The sequence below is a fragment of the Ptiloglossa arizonensis genome, chromosome 4 (genome assembly GCF_051014685.1).
Source record: "Ptiloglossa arizonensis isolate GNS036 chromosome 4, iyPtiAriz1_principal, whole genome shotgun sequence".
Classification (NCBI taxonomy): domain Eukaryota; kingdom Metazoa; phylum Arthropoda; class Insecta; order Hymenoptera; family Colletidae; genus Ptiloglossa; species Ptiloglossa arizonensis.
In genome coordinates, this window is record NC_135051.1 from 15,339,004 (window position 1) to 15,358,543 (window position 19,540).

Below are 19,540 nucleotides of genomic sequence, written 5' to 3' on the forward strand. Positions count from 1 at the left end.
GGAAGGATTATCTTCTGACAGTATGATTATTCAATTCATAATGAAATCGAACAAATTGCTTTATATAAATCGAAGGGGTATACTATAAAACCAACAAAAATATATTTTAAGAATATATCGACAGTTGGTTTAAGAGTTAGCGTTATTTTTCTGGAATGGAGGCAGCGATCCCTACATGGGAATTTTCACAACTTCAACCGTTAAAACATTTTTATGTGAATACAGAGAGCTTACTTTAAAAAGCTCCTTTCTTTCCCCTTCTCTCTTCTTTTCTCTCAGTTTTCTATACACTTTCTCGCTGACTCTTGTTTGACCTCGAGAGCTCTAACCACATTTTAATAGCATTTTTAACACCTTGACTGTCGAGTGACTTGCCAGCGGGTCATGTTTTTCCACACCAGAATTTTCGCAGTATATACTTGCAATTTCTACACTTTCCAATACTGTTTTCGGAAGATTAACTTCATACGTTTCATATTTTTCCACGAGAAAAGAAACACAGTTCGCTCGCTACTAACGAGAAATTGAAATAAATTTGTCAGTACAGATTTATCTTCCTGCAATTTTTCTTCAGCGATCTATACTCCCCTGGCTTACCTTTTATTAAAATAAGTACCTACTAAAGATTAATTAAACTAAAAATCTTAAAATTACCAATTGCTTTTCAGTTCATACAGTTTATCAAAATAATCTCATCTCCACAATGACCTTGACTGTAGGATAACTAAAACAAATATATAACAAAAGTCAAAAATGTCTTGTATTTATTATATACACACAAAAATTGAGTAGTCCCATAAATTCCATTTCGGACTTCGCGTTCCAAATACAATACCTCGACGATAGACAGTCAAGGTTAAATATCTAACAAAAGTCAAAAATCTCTTATATTTATTATATACACACAAACATCGAGTAGTCCCATAAATTCCATTTCGGACTTCGCGTTCCAAATACAATACTTCAACGATAGATAGTCAAAATTAAATGATATTTTCGTTCAAAAATCGGTGCGAGTTCATCGCATTCGATGAATTTTGTCCCACCTTCGAGGACTCGGTCCGTCCAGAATTGAACTACCGAAGCGACCCTCGAAACGAGCTGCACCGAATCAGCAACGGGGTGGTTTGCAGTTTAATTCGACCCTCCGTGCCCAGTCTAGTCATTACACACATCGTATCACAAATTCAACTTCGTCCCCGAATTACTTCCGTTGAATTTCTCTTCAAGATGGAACGCCCTCGAGGAGAAAGACACCGTTCCGTATGCGCGATAATGTCGGTGCGTTTGTAATCCCCTCCGATACGTTGCGCGCGCAACGCGGAACCGCTGTTCCCCCACCACTCGAGCCACCTCGGTGTAGCACGGGACATCTCCCCCGTTATAATGTCGCGCGGATATTCGCGCGGCGAACGTCGTCCCCTCTGTATAAATGCTTCGATGGATATTCAACGAGTAACGTTACATGAATATTTAACGGGCGCTCGATAACGATGCGACCCGATATAATATACGGAATTATAACAGAAATTTCGGGCCACGCTAATAAATAGTAACGAGTTCGACCGCGTCAAACGCGCCAAACTGGCGGTCCAGTGGGGTGGTGGGGGGAAAAGGGGGGATAGGGGGCGGTGCTCTCGGACAAGTTTTGTCGCGCCGCGCTATTAAAACTCGCGGCACGAGCAACTACGAACAAACGACACGGGAAACAATTAGCGAGTCCGGCGGCGAATCGCGAAATATTCGGTTAAGTATAATCCGGAGAAAACAGTGTTTTAAAAGTTTCGTTGGAGTCACGGGCGACCTCGACCCCCTGCACTCCCTGTTTTAATGAGACTGTTTATAACTGTACTTAACTTCGTAAACAGTCCGAGTATTCCCGCCACTGTTTCCACGCGGATTTCTCTCATGTTTTCCCATCCATTTACTTATCGCGGTCCTTTCGACGTTTCCACGTTGAGAACTAGGGAACACTTACCAGACGAACACTGATCGCTCGTAAGTATCCGAGATGAAGAACCCTGTCACGGACCCAATTATCGTCATCGTGAGCTCTCTTATTTTTGAAATACAGAATGAATCTTACAAAATTATATGGGAACATAAATCGAATATACGGTTTTAAGTGTTTTAATTAATATGGTGGAAAAGACAGCATGGAAGTTTCTTGACGTTAATCTTGTGTAAAATTGTAACAAATTTTGAGTTGGTTGTAAGAATGAAAATTAGGATTTACTTATTGGAGACAAAGAAAGAAATCTGTTTGATTATATTTAAATCATTACTATTGCTTAAAACGATTGTTGCTCGTGACTTTCGCCATGTAAGTGGATCTTTTTGAAAATATAATAGGATCTTGATAATTACCATGTTATTTGTGTGATTATTATGTTTCTAAAGATATTACTTTGTGTAGTCTTAATCGACGATATAATTCCACTATTTCTACCATTTTCACATTTTGATCTTCGAACCTAGAATTTCTTTTCATTTCTGTTTAAATAATAATTCATTGCTGTTTAAAATTTATTTTTCCAAAACTATCACTGTTTAATGTAGTTTTATACTCTAGAGTTAAATGACAAAAGTAAAATTTATCGAGCAATTTTCAATTAAATTTTGATGCAGTTTTAACTAACGCGAAAATATGGATTAAAATAAAAAAGAAATCCACAAAATTACCCAGTAGATTCTATAAATATACCACGAATTTTCTCGACCGATTAATGTAAAATTATTACCGACAAGTTTACAAAAATTCATATAATGACAAATTTGTCAAAGTTAGAATGGAAATTAAGGAAGTTCAAATTAATTATAAAAAGAAACGTAACCAAGGTAGACGTAAATTAGCTGAATTTCAAGGATAACCACAACTATAAACCACTAATTGACAAGAAAATGAATCACTGCCCAAGAAGAAACCACAATACGATATAACACGCAGTAGCAACCGTGGAAGCGATAAATTTACAGTTTATAAATTATTCAATTTACAAGCTCCTCTTATCGATTCAATTTAAAACATTCCTTAATATCAGAAAAGATACATTAATATTATATTATAAATAATATCACATATATTACATTATATCATATCATAAATGTTGTTCTTGTAACTATTAAAAATATTTTACAATTCAACTCGCGTCCCGTGTGTAAATCTAAAATATTCCAACTGGAGTACAATTCAATCGCGTACAATCCACGTGGACAAAAATGATTCAGAACACTCTATAATTTAACATCCTCCCCGCCCGTTAATCGTAAAATATCGGGGACACTAGTACAATTCAATCGTGCACGAGCTGCGTATACAAATATTTTATTTAAAACACTCCACTGTTCAACATTCCCTCAACAGCGCGAATCAAAATGTCCCGACGCAAATGCAATTCGATCATTCTGCGTACGAATCGATTTATGAAAACTTCCGTGTAGAAAATCGAATCGATAACATTTTGCGATTCGTTTTGTCGAGCACACGCAACAAATCAGTTTCGTTTTTCGAACCAAGGCGTTCTCACTGCCGCGCTTCTAAACAACGAATTGGTTAAAAACTGCTCGGCTGAAGTTTCGCGCGTAAAGCGTAGTATCTACAGTTAAATTAAAATCCAAGTTAACGGTAGAAACGTAAAATCTTATTCGCGAAATACGAGCGTAGCAGCCAGGAGTATCGAGGAAAACGATTTCGAGTAACTTGCCCCGAGGTCGCAAACCCCTGGCGAACGGAAGAAACACGACAGCTCTGATTTCCTTTCGATTTTATGGATCTCTGGTGTCGATGGACCTCTTACTGAAACGACGAACGGGTTTACAATGCTGAGTTTACGTTTGGGGGGATCTGGAGTGCTCTGGGAATGCAGACAGGACCACCACCACCACCCCCGTGGAAAATGTAACGCGAGTTAAAGCGAGCGTTTATGATTTTATCCGAAGCGTTGCCGTGAAACCTTCTTACGAGTCCTTTTAGGGACTTTACGGCCAATAAAACGATATACGGCCCTATAGGATTAATGTTCATCTCCGCCTATTCCCCGTAAATCTTCGCAAAACTGGAAACGACTGGAAAAATCTTTACGGTGTTGTTGATGTTTCTCACACCTTGGGTCTGTATCGTGTCGCGTTATCAGAATTGTAAACAACCTTAAGTATCAGTTTGGATGATAATTCGTTGCAAGTATGTGATGAAAGATGAACTCTGTTCATGTGAATCATCTTCCTTATTTCGAACAATACACGATGTTGTTCACAGATGTTGCGAGGTTTGAAGGAATACTAGGTTGTTTGATAAGTTTTGTCGTTTTTTCCATTGTAAAAAAATACCAGGACACTTCAACTTTGAACAACTGTAAATATACGAACCAGTCGACAGATCTACATGAAACATCACACATGTTCATCAAACGATAGTACCATCTTTAGAATAATAAAACGACGAACCTAATAGCTCTGTTTCTTATCGAACGACATAACTTATTGAGCAACCTATTATATAATATGGTAAGAATGATTTATCTACGGGGGAAGGTGAAGAGATCTAGAGGTCGAGTTTATTTTCCTTTATTGAAATGATCATTTTTGTAAACTCGATTTCGATGCGTAAGGAACTGATCGTTCTGTTTAAAAAACAAACTTCACCTTTAAATCTCCTATACGCAGCTACGTGTAAAAGACCATTCTTTCATTTAGGTAAGATACCAAATTATAATGTGTCTCTGGAAGATTGATAAACATTCTGCAACCTATTCACAACATTTTTTGAAGCAGATATCGACAAAAATATTTCTAGATGAAAGTGTAATATAACCACTGATGATTTCGTTTAATTGACTGTCGTGTCAGATATATAATATGTATATAACATTAACATTTGAGTTACAGTAGCCTCGTAAGTCCAATACGTAGTCTGTGCAGAAACTTTTGATCAAACTAATCGTAATAAACGTATTAGGTTAATAATGTACGAAAAAGTTACAACCAATATTTGAACAAACATTTACGAAGTTAGCTCATCGATCAATTCGTTAATAAAAATTACTTAGAAATTCCGTAGCTTCGACTCAATTTGACAAACATGACTAACCTCTTTATCGATCTGATACTAAATCCAAGTGGCTGAGAAACGTTCACAATTCTTCCAAATAGCTTTTTATTTTAGTTGCTCTGGAGACTGGTTCTTCGAGTTAACTGTCTGTCAGCAATATTTCACGGATAAAGCTTCCACAAGTTAAGAGTCCTTGAGGTTCACTATGGATCAAGTGGTACGACCATTGACAAAGAAGTATTCCTCACCATAACCACAAAGAAGTATTCCTCCCATAACCATCTCCCCTTCGGGTCTCCTTTGAAGGAATTGAACATCAAACATGTCGTTCTGTGGCGAGTTGGATCCTCAGCCATTAACAGGGTCTGATTACGTTCGACATTCGATCTTCTACACTGGTTAGAGTAATTGCCTCGAGGAAGTCGACCAATTTCGGACACTTCCGATGGCTTTGGTTCTGTCTAGTCGATTTTTGAGATTTCATCGAAGGACGATCGAATATTTTATACGTAAGTCTGAGAATTTTTAGAGACTTGGGTGTTGTTTGATGTACTAGGTAAATTAGACAATTGAAATTGTACTATTGAATATAATTACAATACATCTTCGTGTATTGTTTGAAATAAGGAAGATGATTCAGATGAACAGAGTTCATCTTTTATCACATGCTTTGTTATATTGCAAGTTGTGCAATTGAAGTTGTACTAGGTGAGCCATAAGGTTGAAGCTTGAGTCTCCAGTTCTACTAGAAACGCAAAATGGAGGTGAACACATGATTTATCAAAAGAAAATATAGATAAGCTTTGACTATGCTAACCTTAGTATCTTCACGAAACACTTAAAAGAAAGGAAATGTTTTTACTATTTTTATGTCAGTCATATTCGTCGACCAATTGTGTTCTGAGCAACTGTCGATAAATTTGACATTTTTCCGATCAATCGAGCCCTAAAAATGTTAAAATACACGATTGACAAAGTAGATATTTATGTTGTAACATTGCACGAATTACACTGTAGAATCTACAGCTACGGAGACTATTTGAAAGTGATCGATAAAAGTACGATTAAGGTTAAGACGTGTCAAACGTAGTTTTAGAAATTTCGATAAAAGACGTTTCGATAGAACGAGGTTTCATATTTTCTCTTGATAAATCGATTCTTTGGAATACTTTGTGCACAAATATATTCATAAAGTGAGCGGTATTTCACTAGATATTCCACATTTCTCGATGTAAGGTTTTCCCACGAGATTATCTGAAAGATAAATTGTCCTTTTGTCCACCTGTCGATGTGGTAAACTCAAATGAACGAATTGGAATAAACTAATTATATGATAATAATGATCACTTGAATTCTGTATTTAAAACCATAAGAGACCTTATGTTCATGAAACGTTATTTATCGAGAATAGTAGACCATCCGAGCAACTATTAGAATAAAAAAATGTTTAAAGGGTACAGAATAAAATAGAGCTCGTAAAATTCCACAAATAATAAAAATTATTTATCTTCTACCATACCTTAGTTTCAACCTATTCACTATTAATAATTTTTTAATTTTTTACGAAGCAGAGAAACATAATATTTCCCACTTAAGGACCTTAATGAATCTAACCCTAGTAACTTCAAACAAATATACATTTTCATTGAAAAAAAGAGTTGTGCGTTACAGGCACGTAGTTACGATTACGAAAGATCATAATAAGACCATTTCATACAATTCGGTCGTCTCTAAACTAATTTCTACTATTTCCAACTAAAGAAGTTACGATCCGACACGATTGCACAATTCACCGTACACGTTTCGTAGACGATCGCCTAATTTCCCCGTTTTAAGCAAGCGTGCAATTTCGCGATTTTTGCTTTCGATTACGTTTGTGCGGTTCTTCGGTCGAAACGAGGCTGATTACGCCACCGATAAGAGTCTCCATTGTGCCGGAATTCGTGGGTCACCGTTCAATTTGCATATCTCGAAACGTAGAAATTTTAATGCACATTTTAATATAAATACCGCGCGAGTTTTTCCGGGCCGGTTACATTGATAAGCCTCTCGGACAAACAGTGATTTACATACATCCAGGTGAGCGTGGCGAATGGTCCGGGTATCCACGTTTCGAGATTGGTGTTGCACACGGTGGAAAAAATTGTTCGATTAAAATTCTCATCGCAGTTTTCGAAATTTCGGTCGCACGCAATGTGCAAACATCGCGAACTCGGTCCGAATTTGCATTTGCGAATTCGTTGGAAACGGGGACGTGAATTTTCCACGCAGTTTCTTGTTCTAAATTCCCCTTGTAGTTGCAGGGGACCATGGCTTCCAATTTCATAATTCACGTCAACCATTTGGAACATTAAAGTTGCTATTTCCGAAAATTCTCTTGCGGTGGCAGATATCAACAATCATTATCGCGGGTACACGACTTTAATTAGACCGAGTCTCGAGCTGGATATGTATATGTACACGTAGCTGGATAATGCAGTATTCATGTTCGTTAATAAAAAGAGAACGGAAGACAATGCGGACATTTTTTTTATACTTCGTCAAAGAATCTTCGTCAATTGTATCCTCTTGACAAATCTGTCCTCGTTCCGAGCATTCTCTTAACCACCCTTCAGTGACGTTAAATATTACACTCTTGGTAAATGTTTGCTGTTTTTGAATTCTTGCTCAACTGTATTTATGTCAAGCATACCCTCGTGAATACTAATGTTTCAATTCTCGAAAGATCTATCCCTGAACGTTTCGGTTTCTCAAATGTGAGGGATAGAATCGAGACACGAAAATTAACGCGGAATGATCAATTGTCAAATAATAAATAACCGTTACAATTCATGGAGAGAAAGTAACTTGACAAACTGTGAATCGTCTCACGAATTAAATTTTGAAACAAAGAACACGTAACGTTCAACAAATGAGACTTCTCGTTTGGGAAAATTAAATCTATGAATTGTTCTTGTTGGAATGAATGCAACAACGATCTTAAGGGTGGCAGATGGTGTCAGGAAGGGTCGTCCGCCACGCGGTCAAGGGTTTGGCCGTTTTCCCTTTTGGCTTTTCTTTTTACTCGAGTTCCTAGTCCAGTGTCAAAGACCACACAACATTGTCGTCGTTCGCATCAAGACACATCACCGTACACGCATTTCTTCGAACTTTATATTCTTATATATACAATAACTATACTACTATGTACTCGAGATACTTCATATTATAATAAACCAGATATTATAATCAGAACTTACAACACTTCTCCGTAACGAAACGAGCGCTCTTTTTCGTCGTGTCGATGTACTTTCCACGGTGGTGCACTAGTCTATCAGATTCTGTGTTTCAAATCCGTCAACTGGGATTAGACTAGGAGGAAGCCACGGATTAGTAAATAATTTATTTCACGAAGTAATTTAACTTTTCTAATTGATCGTCTCTGCGTTCTCGTCTCCCTTTCGGTTCGTAATTTCGCGGAATGGGCGAGGCTTTCCGAAGGCCGTCGTCGAAGGGTTGAGGGAACGAAGGGTTAGGAGCTGGAAAGTCGAAGAGCGTAGGGTGAAAGACCGAACCGAACCAGTTTCGGTATGAAATATCCTCCTTCCAAGCCACGACGAAGCACCACTTTGCGGATCAGACTTTCCAGACGAATTTACGCGGGGCAGGGGGTAAGGGTCGAGTGCAGAGGGCAGAAATCGGAGGCGGGCCGAAACGGGGGTGGGGAAAGAGAATAGCTACCTCGTCTAAACGAGATTTCTCATTCCCAGCTAATTCGAGAGACTTCACCCTGGAACGAGTTCTATGATTCATCGCGGTGGTCCTCGAGGACTCGCAAAAATGGCCGGCTCCGCGTCCCTTCCAATGGGATTTCCTTTCCAATGGACTTGTAAACGTTTCCATCTCTCAAGTATTTTTTATACTTGAAATTCGCTCCACTTCGAAATTGTCACCACTTTGAAATTTTATTCTTAAATCGGGGGTGTTTCTCTTCGTGAAATAAGTGGAAGAAGTATCGAGATTGTTACTTTACCATGGAATAAATGAAAGGGACGATAATTTTTGTTTAGAATATAGATTTTTGCTCGTGATTAAGGCAAATGAATAAATCGTTATATCAGTGTATATAGTCAATGTATTAGGTTGTTGGGAAAGTCATTTTGCTTTTTATTGGTGAAAATGAAACACGATTTTTTTAGAGTGTGGAAATATTTTATTAAATTATGTATTCTACATTTTGGAAAACGAAATGACTTTCCGAATAATCTGATAATTATTCTCGATTAAATTGTACTATTATTTTACAAATTATGACAAAAGGATCGTCGAAAGTATTGAATAATTGTCGACAATAATACTGGTTATGTCGTTCATTGACCATTAGTTTATAAAATATAAATTAATAATAATTAAAGCGTAAACGATCCACTTTTGTAAAAAGTGGAAAAAAAGAAATATATTTTGCAAGCTCCGTAACAAAATTTCGTGGAAAAACACGGCATCATGATCGTTAACATTAATTTCAATTATCCGCTTTACAGTTTCGTTGTTTAATATTAATTATAAATATGTAAATTTATAACTGTGTAACTCGTCAGCCGGGTAAAAATAGATTTCAATTAGTTGTTCGTGACGGGTACGACAAAGGGACGAGGAAAGAACCTCTTTGGTCGACCATTTTTCTTCTAATTAACAAGGTAAGCAATTAATAAGCGTTTCGAGGGAGATAACGAGCTCATTATGAAAGCGACTGGAGTATTCGCGTTAACGATAGGAACTGACTCGTTCTCGAGTTTCCACGCTTTTCTCGGCCCTTTGCATCGTAGTTTTCTTTTTCTTATCTTTGGTCCTTCGAACGACACACCAAATCATCTTCTCTTCGTCTTGGAATTTCCAAGCGTTAAGAATAGAAGAAGAGCAATTTTATTTCGATTTTTGATCTTGTATTTGCTTTTCTTTTCTATCTCAAAATCGAGCAACTTCTTTCCAATGCTTTGCAACAAAATATTCATTTATTTTATATACTTCAAACTTTTGAGCAACAGTGTACGTTGCAAATTTAAAAAAATCAAAATAGTGACGGATTTTATACCATTCGATGAGTAGAAATTATTGGTAAGGATCGTTCCATTTCAAATAACCGGGTACAAATTATTTCATACATCCAACAAGCACTATTATCGATAAAAACAAGTCAGTTTCTCACAATAAATACGACAATAATTCTATGTTTATGTACCAGATTCCTCTATTTTGAAAATCAAAGGTTGTCTCAAAACTTTCGAGCAAAGTGGTAAGGACCATTTCAAATAACCGGGTAAAAATGATTTCATACATCTAACAAGCACTATTATCGATAAAAACAACTCAGTTTCTCACAATACATACGACAATAATTCTATATATAATACTAGGTTATTCCAATCTACGGTTAATTGCAGAATATATTTGTTACAAAGCCATAGAATTCTTAAATATTTAAACGTAGTATCGATTCTACATGTTTCTATTCGAATAAACATTCAAATGGGAAGTTCTTCCCCTAGTATGGAAAGAGTGATTTTATATTATCGCTTAACACCTTTTCCTTTATTACCTAACACCTTGTATATATGTCTTTATTTATTCGAAGGCTATTGTATACCATTTCGCAATTTTTCCGTAGTTTTGTTTAAGTTTCTCTCAATGGACCATGAAACCAAAAGAAGCATAGCTTCACGAAGTATAACTCCAAAAATATTAGGTTATCCAATAAGTTTTGTCGTTTTGTCCATTGCAAAAAAATACTGATACACTTCAACTTTGAACAACTCTAAATCTACGAACGAATCAACGGATCTACATGAAATCTCACACACGTTCATCAAACATTACTACCGTCTTTAAAAAATTAAAACAACCCACCTAATAGCTCCGTTTCTTATCGAACGACAAAACTTCTCGAACACCCTATCCTATGTACCAGATTCCTCCGTTTCGAAGATCGATGGTTATCCGAAAAGTTTCGAGCGATAGACTTTACACGATTGGACAAACAGCTCGTAACGGATTCGATCTAGGAGCATCAGTGTCTAACCGGACACGAGGTTACGAATTCTCGAAATCAACTAGCGTGTATTTCTCCCGCGGGGATGTGGGATTGGCGCTGGTCGATGAACCTCGCGCGTTGATCCTCACTTGGACTTTTATTCCTGGCTAGGTGGAATTGTCTTTTTCCCCCGTATTTCTGAATAAAGCTCGAAACAGCGCTAAACGATCGATTTCCTTCGCCGTTTAATGGACGAGCCGGCAAGCACCGCTCTCGACTCGGCGCTTGGAATTACTTGCTTCTCGTCGAGATTTTTTCACTTTCAATTGCGTTTACCTACCCGGTTTTCCGTCTTTTTAATCGTTCCAATATTCTCGCGGTTTAATCGCCCGCGTTGGTCGAACACTTCGCTCACAAAGAGAGCCCCGTCGATGATTTCTTTGGCCCTTTTCCCCCATTCGTGTGCAATCCGTTTATCGCGCGCGGGAATTTTATTCCACGAGCTTTTCGAAAACGTCGAGGAATTAAACGACGAGGGATCGTTATACGTGCTTCGCGATCGTTTGCTCGCGAGATGGGCGAATGAACGAGATCCGTGATACAGTTCGAAACGAGTATCGTGAATAATTTTCCCACGTCGTTTCGCTCGCGAACGGTGCCCTGATACCGGCGTATATGTTATTTATGAGACGCGCTCGAAAATTCTTCTTTTATCGTCGAACTGCGCCGAATGGGACGCGTTTCTGTTGTTTCGTTGGGTAACGGATCGTGCGCATTGAAAAATTTCGATTTCTCGCCGAACGGGAAGACACGATTCGAGATGCGTTTCTCCATTTCCCACGGTTCTTTGCGTAACTCTGTTTTTTATACGGGATTCCTTGTTTAAAAATACACGGAAAGTGTAGAATAACATTTCTTTTTATACGAAGCTTCCTGGTCGAGATAATCGATTTCGAAAACACGCGGTGACTCGCGCCGATTTACGCGGAACTCGGTTCAACTGGATCTCATTCGTGTCGAATACCTAGAGATAACAATTTACAGATCGAGATTTGTATTTTTCTTTTTTTTTTTTAACCAATAATACCGGGAATACTTTGCGATCGTGAAAAAAAATTTTCAATCTCGAAGTCACGATTCGCGTGTTTATTAATCAAACGAACGAGTTTGGTCCTGTATATTTTCATTGTTGATTATCTCGAAAAGGGTGTCTCGAATCGAAAATTATTATTCCACATTTTTTATTTATTTTTGTACGAAGAATCATCTCTCGTCCGTTGGTTATTTTACGATAAAAGTATATTGTAAAATTACCGATTACTTTATCATTCTTAGTAAGTCTTTGTAAGAAGATACTTCAATTTTTCGTCAAGTTTAGTTTCCAAACTCTTGACCCCTAATGCATTAGCGATGTGGTTAATCGTGCACTTTGCACTGTGCTTAAAAGCTGGAAGGTACAAGACCTTTCAGAAACTGGACACAAAGAGGCCTGGAAGACGTTTAATAAAACATGGGCGTATTACGTGTGATCGATACACGGTGGTCTATAGTAACTTGCTCTGACAGTGTCTGATATTCTGTTAGGTGCTTCGTCTCGTTAACTTACCTCGGTAGATCAAATTATCGGAGCAATTTTCTTAGACAAATCTTTGAATTTCCACGCTGTAGATGAATTCGTATGCTCAGAAATTGAACGAGATAAATTAAAAGCAACAAGAAGAGCAAAAAGGGGTTATTTGTATTATTCAAAACTGCATCACTGATAAGAAAGTAATATCAGAGCCTGATAACACTTGCAGATTTCTGGACGAGTGATGAAAATAAACAGAACGCGCTCTACATTTAATGCAGTGACACTTTTACGAAATATAGAATTTGTACCGTGAACGTGTAAAATATTTAACAATATTGAGCAGCAAAGAGAAGAAAATCAATCGGTATTTCTCTAATGTCGAATAGTTTGCACGAAATACACAATTTTATTTTCAATATTTTACAATCAGATTTTTTCAAGAAAAAGCTTGTACTTATACAAGTCAGCCAAAGTGTAATAACCTTACTTATGGATACACACTGTAACAAAAGTACTTAAAAATTCAAGACTGCGTAAAAGTCTTCAAATTTCAATCGTACAATATTTAATTAAACTATACTCACAAAGATAACATTACGAAACTCGTCGCCTTTATTTTCAACGTCAACAATTCGCGTAAAAATTTCATCTCGTGAATTTTGAAGTAAAACAATCGCAGCAACTTCCTTTCGGGATAAAAGTCAGTCCGCGAATGCAACAATCTGCGACCACAGAATTATCAACTGAGTGTTGTAAAAAAAAAGGAAGTTCAATGACGAAGTTGCGGTCATTTATCGTCGTCACTTTGAACGATATCATTGTTCAAAAGGAACTAATCTCAGCGAGACTTCAACTTCGTGGCACAGTTTTTAAACTACTCGATGCGTGCTCGTAAACCATGCAACAAACTGCAGTTCTGCGATGCAACCAGTGCATGCATCAGACAGCATCAGGGTGGATGTTTTTGACGAATAGGAGTGGAAGCGCCGAGCTGGCGTCGCTCGTTGGTTAAGGGGTGGCAAATTTAAGGAAAACAAAGGGAGGAAGTATAAATAATGAGTCTCGTTACCGTGAGTTTTCGACCTGACCCTTCATCACGAAAATTGGCCCTGCTGTCATGGAACCGCAATTACACTTGGTGTACTTCGCGCCACCGTTCACCACCGAACCGCTTTGAATTCGGAACAACCGGCCCTTGTACTTCGAAAGACAATCGTTTCGCAGAAACAAAGGAGCCTGTTTTCCGCCAGGAAATTTTTAATCAAGAATTTCGAAATTCTAACGTCTGATGGAGAAAGAATTACGATTCGTTCGTCGCGGAGGGAAACACAGAAAGATGAAAGCAATCGTGGTTCCTCTTTCTGGTCTTGTGTCGTTCAATTTGTCGGGAGAAATTTATCTTTGGAAGCATATACTGTCGAGAAATTTTTAAATCTCTGATTAACTATTGGAGTATATTCAACGAGCACGAAAGGTTTTACTGGAAACGAGTGAAATCATCGTACACAGAACACGTTACAATTGTATTTTGATCGTGATGGAAACTCTCTTGAGAATTGTCTCATTTATTGTATTATAAAAATAGTACAATTATACAAACGACTGGTACAATTGTATTTTGATCGTGATGGAAACTCTCTTGAGAATTGTCTCATTTATTGTATTATAAAAATAGTACAATTATACAGACAACTGGTAACGAATAATTTCATAATAAACGATTAGAAATATTTCTATCTCGTATCGAAGTCGATGACTTCCGTTATTTGAATCTAGTGGAAGAATTGTCGCACGAAATAGAAAGATTACTTTATTTTGATTCTCGAAACGGGTCGTTCTCTCGTCAGCGAAACGACGAGGGAGATGGTTATGGTCTCTCCTCGATTACGTGTCCGTACATGTCACCACAGCAGCAACAGTTGCAGAGACGACGTTCAATATTCCAAAGACAGCTCGTCCAGACTATTACAGTCCTGATAGCCGAAAGTAGCGCGGCTATATTTAAAATCGGGCTACGTTATAAGGTCAGGTGTGCTCGTTGAATAATGCAACGCACGACTAACCGCTATGAATCCGCATCAAACAAAATGGTGGTCCCCCTGCGCGGTTGTTCCGTTTTCTTCCCGTGTATTCTTCGTTTCTCTTCCTCGTGTCCACAGCATCCAGGAACGACACTGTAAAAACGCGTTCTGTCACTTTTATCGACGGAACAGATGCTCGATAATTTCGTCGAGGTGTTAAGAGAGGCTACGAACATTTCTTTATTTAAAATTGTCAGCTTAAAAACACGGCTACGTCGACTGTAGAGGTGTATATACCATGGAATGTAATTCACCGTATTTGAAACGATTCTTAAGGAATAGGTGAATTTCTTTCGAGTCAACGATCGTAACCCACGAGCTGGAAACGGCGAATATAAACATTTGTCTTTCGTTGATTGACTTTTAAATACGCTACGCTTGTATTTTCATTCGAGCAATAACAAAGGTACGGTGAAACATTTCTTTTCCGCTTTTTCCAGTCTATAAATTGGTGAAATTGATTCTTTGTCATGGAAAAAGTATCGAGTGTATATTATGATGTACACGGAGAACTGTACTTTTGTACTTCGGTGGATTATTATTCTCGTTTATTTTTTTGTTTCTTTTAATTGAATACTTGACTTCCATCACATATAATTCTGGTACAACCGAGACATTATTATTTTAATACAACAAACCAGTGTTATCTATCATGTTTGTTATCCCATTTCTTTTTTTTTTGTTTATTTTAATTGAATACTTGACTTTCATCACATATAATTCTGGTACAACCGAGACATTATTATTTTAATACAACAAACCAGTGCTACCTGTTATGCTTGTTATCTCACGAATATCTAAATTGAAGTTAGCTTTGACTTCTTCAGGAACGAATTATTCTGCTCTAAACAAACAAAGATTTCAATTAATATTGACCCATGACATTTATCAGTTTTGCGATAATATTGCAGTATCATATTACCAAAAAATTTCATTGTGAATATTTATTCGCATTTTTAGTGGTAATTACCGTGTTACAATAATTGAAATAAGTTAAAAACTAAATGAATTCTTCAATACTTAAAAACCTTGCCAAATTATAAGAAATAAGTACGCCATTACCTTTCAAAACAGCCAATAATACCAACTCGGTCTACGAACCATCAATATTATTCTACTTTTTGTATAATTTTTTAATCGTTTAAATTTGTCACTCCAAAAAACACACGCGTGTTCCTTTAACGTTTACAAATCTCACAAAATTAAAATACAAAGGCAGCAACTCGAGCATCCGCCATTACCTTTCAAAACAGCCAATAAAACCAACTCGGTCTACGAACCATCAATATTATTCTACTTTTTGTATAATTTTTTAATCGTTAAAATTTTTCACACTAAAAAACACACGCGTGTTCCTTCAACGTTTAAAAATCTCACAAAATTAAAATACAAAGGCAGCAACTCGAGCACCCACCATTACCTTTCAAAACAGCCAATAACATCAGTTCAATGTACCAACCATCGATACTATTGTCCCTTCTGAATAATTGTTAAACCATTAAAATTTAAATTCGCGCGAAAAAAAGAAAAAAAAAGAAGTTCTCGCAGTGTGTCTCTTACCGAGGCCTTCCCCCATCACTCCTCACTCCCCAAGCATCGTCGTTCCTTCCATGTTTCTCACGGAGTTCCCGTGTATCTTGCCCAGACATCCTCCGTTGCGCGCTGTATCCGAGTTGACGTGGTCGTCGGGTATAAATAAAATTTCATCCACCGCGGTGGCGGTTAAACATTTTCACGTTCAGCTCCCGGACGACTTTCGAGAGAATTCGTGTCGACACTCAAGGGAGGGACGAGTTCCCTCCTCCCCAGACGGAACGTCTCCATTTCAGCCAAGACGCGAGAGAGGCGACGCAAACCGGCGAGAAACTTCCGAAATCCCCACGGCACGGCGGGGACTCGACACACGCAAATACATTTTGTCAACATTTTCATCTCACCCGTCTACCAGCTACTTTCCTCGCGAGTCGTCGGGTTGCTTCTTTTTATTCTCGTTCTTTTCTTCGTCTCCTTTTCTTTCCCTTTTTCTTTCTTCCTTTATTTGTATATTTTTCTTTCTTTCTTTTTCACACGCTCCTCCTCCTTCTCGAGACAGGAAACGAGTGGTAGGAGGCCAGCAAAACGGGAGTTCCCCACCCCCGCCCCCGCTCGCGATAGGATTAACATCGAAGACGGAGTTACCCTGAATTTCCTCGATTCCGAAACGGCGTACGTAAATCACTCAGCCGCGTCCGTTGCAGGAGTGCTCGGTTCCGCTTTGAAATTGAAGTAAAAATTCCACGAACACGGGACACGTGATTATTTAAGCCATCGCGCATGATGAATGGACTCCTCTCCGACGGTGAGCAGAGAATTTTGGATTCCGAACACGCCGGGTCGCCAACGCTGTCCGCTAGGCCCATTCTTCTCCGAGGACGTCGAGGGATTTCGTTCTTCCTTTCGTTTCTTCTACTTCTTCTTTCTTTCTTTTTTTTTTTCTTCTTTTTCGTTTCCTTCGTTCAGAAGTAACGGCGGCGGCCATAGAGCGACGTATTAAGAGTCCGTCTCGTTTGTTTCAGGTCCTGCCACCCTGGAAGGCCGCCAAGGCCGGAAGTATATCATTCAAAATTCGTACGAACGAGCCCAACGGATTGATCATGTACAGTCGCAGCGGAGCACATACGAGGGTAGGTGTTGTTTTCGCTTCGTTTAGCGCGATCGTTTCTCAACGAAGAGTAGTGGGGATTATCGTGTCCCGGTGGTGGGGCGCGAGCCTACGGGCATTGAGTGCCCCGGAAACGGTATAGCCCTTTGCAACGGGCAAACGGGGCACTTGCCCCGAGTATTCAGCACTGGGACTATCAAAAGGTTAAATGTGACTTGTTTCGAATTTATTTTTAATGTTACTCGATTATTTACGGTGTCTTTGCCTATAATATTCGTGGACAATTATCAAGAGCCAAATATTTAACACTAGGACTACCGAAAGGTTAAATTTGACTTGTTTCAAACTTATTTTCAAAGTTACTCGATTATTAACGGTGTCTTTGCCTATAATATTCGTGGACAATTATCAAGAACCAAATATTTAACACTAGAACTATCAAAAGATTAAATTTGACTTGTTTCGAACTTATTTTCAAGAAATATGTAAATCACGATGAATTCGTGAATGATTGGTACTTATTAGTAAAAATTTGGAAATATGTAAATCACGATGAATTCGTGAATGATTGGTATAAATTTACTTATTAGTAAATATTTGGAAATATGTAAATCACGATGAATTCGTGAATGATCGGTATAAAGTCATTCAGTAGTAAAAATTTAAAAATTTGAAAGAGTTGATGCATTATTAGAATGCATAGATAGATCGTTGGTCGCCGTTACAAAGTTATTTCTTACAATTAGTAAAAATTGACAAATTTGTAAAACAAAATTACGTACCAAGTACGAATCGCTGTCCAATTTGCGCAACAAATAAAGTTGAAAAGCGAAATACCGGCATTCAAATTTATGTAACTTTACTCGGAACGAAAATAATTTACCGAGCGGAGATTCTCCAATTACGCGAGAAAAAGAATATTTGCAAAACGGTCGGTGCAAATGAAGCCGAGTACAAAAAAAAAAGAAAAAAAAAATGTGCCACGAATATTTAAACAATGGTACGATAACGAACCCCATTAATTGCTCTCTTCAAAATTTCGCGACTCGTCGGTGCTCTGTTTCGATTTCTTTTTTTCTAAAATATTTTATCCGGCTACATGTTCGCGGACGTGTCGACGCGATCGTTTCGATTAGTCGCTGAGAACCAAGCGGAAATCCGCGCGAAACGATTTCGCGTTAATTCCATTAAAAGCCACCCCGGTAAATCGGTCGAGGCGAATAATCAGAAAGAGATTGCAGGGTGGATAGGGGAAAGGAAAAGAGGAAAATCGATTGACAGCGAAACAAGCGAATGAGGAGTGCTCGTGCAGCGTTGAAAAAAAGAGGAAAAAGTAATGAAACGAAGACAGGAAAATAGCGTGCCAGAAAGGAGGACGCAAAAAAGAAAACAGAATGTCGCAACACTCCAAACGAAATGTCAAGCAAGGGAGAGGAATAACTGACAGGGAATAAAACGAAACGAAACCTTATATTCTTTCTTTTTTTCACCACTTTTTGCATAAAACGTTGAAATTTAAACCCGTGGTACACAATTATTTTAAATTTTACGCGGAAAAATTTACTGGAGGAATTACTCCTAATTTTGTCATCGTTTTCGTGTCACTGTGCACGTATAATACGTTATCGAACATTTGTAACAGAAGTGTATGTATGATTATGAAAAATTTCCGAAGAATCGACAAATACCACCGCGTTTAATAATCAACGGTATCGAACATCGATCGAACGAAGATTGCGAACAATTTATAACGGAAATTAAAGTAAATTATTCCAGCATGTTCAACGATCGATCTCCACGGTTTCTGGAACGCGAAAATCTCGAATGACGAGTAACTCCATTTCCTCCACTCGAGTTGCTTTTTCGTTTCCAGCGTGCAGTTATCTCGATTCAACAATACCGCCGCGTAATTCCCACAATTATATCTGAACGTAAAGCGGGCTAGCGTTAAAATCACGAATAATCACGACCGCGTGGCACGAAACGAGCCGAAATAAATCGAAAAGTTGCGAAAACCGGGTTCTCGTTAAGGCTTGGACTTGTTGCAACGCGGATACCACGAGTTCGTGCGACTTGCTCATTAGCAGAATCACTGGATCTCGCCAATAAATGCTTCCCAGGCTCGTGTTCATATCTGTAGCTTGTTTTATAAATACGTACGTTAATGCATGCCTATTAGTTACGCGATATT

The 19,540-nt window shown here is 38.1% G+C and overlaps 1 protein-coding gene across 3 annotated transcripts in view; it reads left to right on the forward strand.

Moving 5' to 3' along the window:
* Positions 1 to 19,540, forward strand: part of Nrx-1 (neurexin 1) — a 674,791-nt gene that overhangs the window by 481,554 nt on the left and 173,697 nt on the right. For all 3 annotated transcript variants that reach the window (XM_076310652.1, XM_076310653.1, XM_076310654.1), the window contains one exon: positions 17,264 to 17,371. In XM_076310652.1, the coding sequence (XP_076166767.1) occupies positions 17,264 to 17,371 (108 nt within the window). The remainder of the gene's footprint in view (positions 1 to 17,263; positions 17,372 to 19,540) is intronic.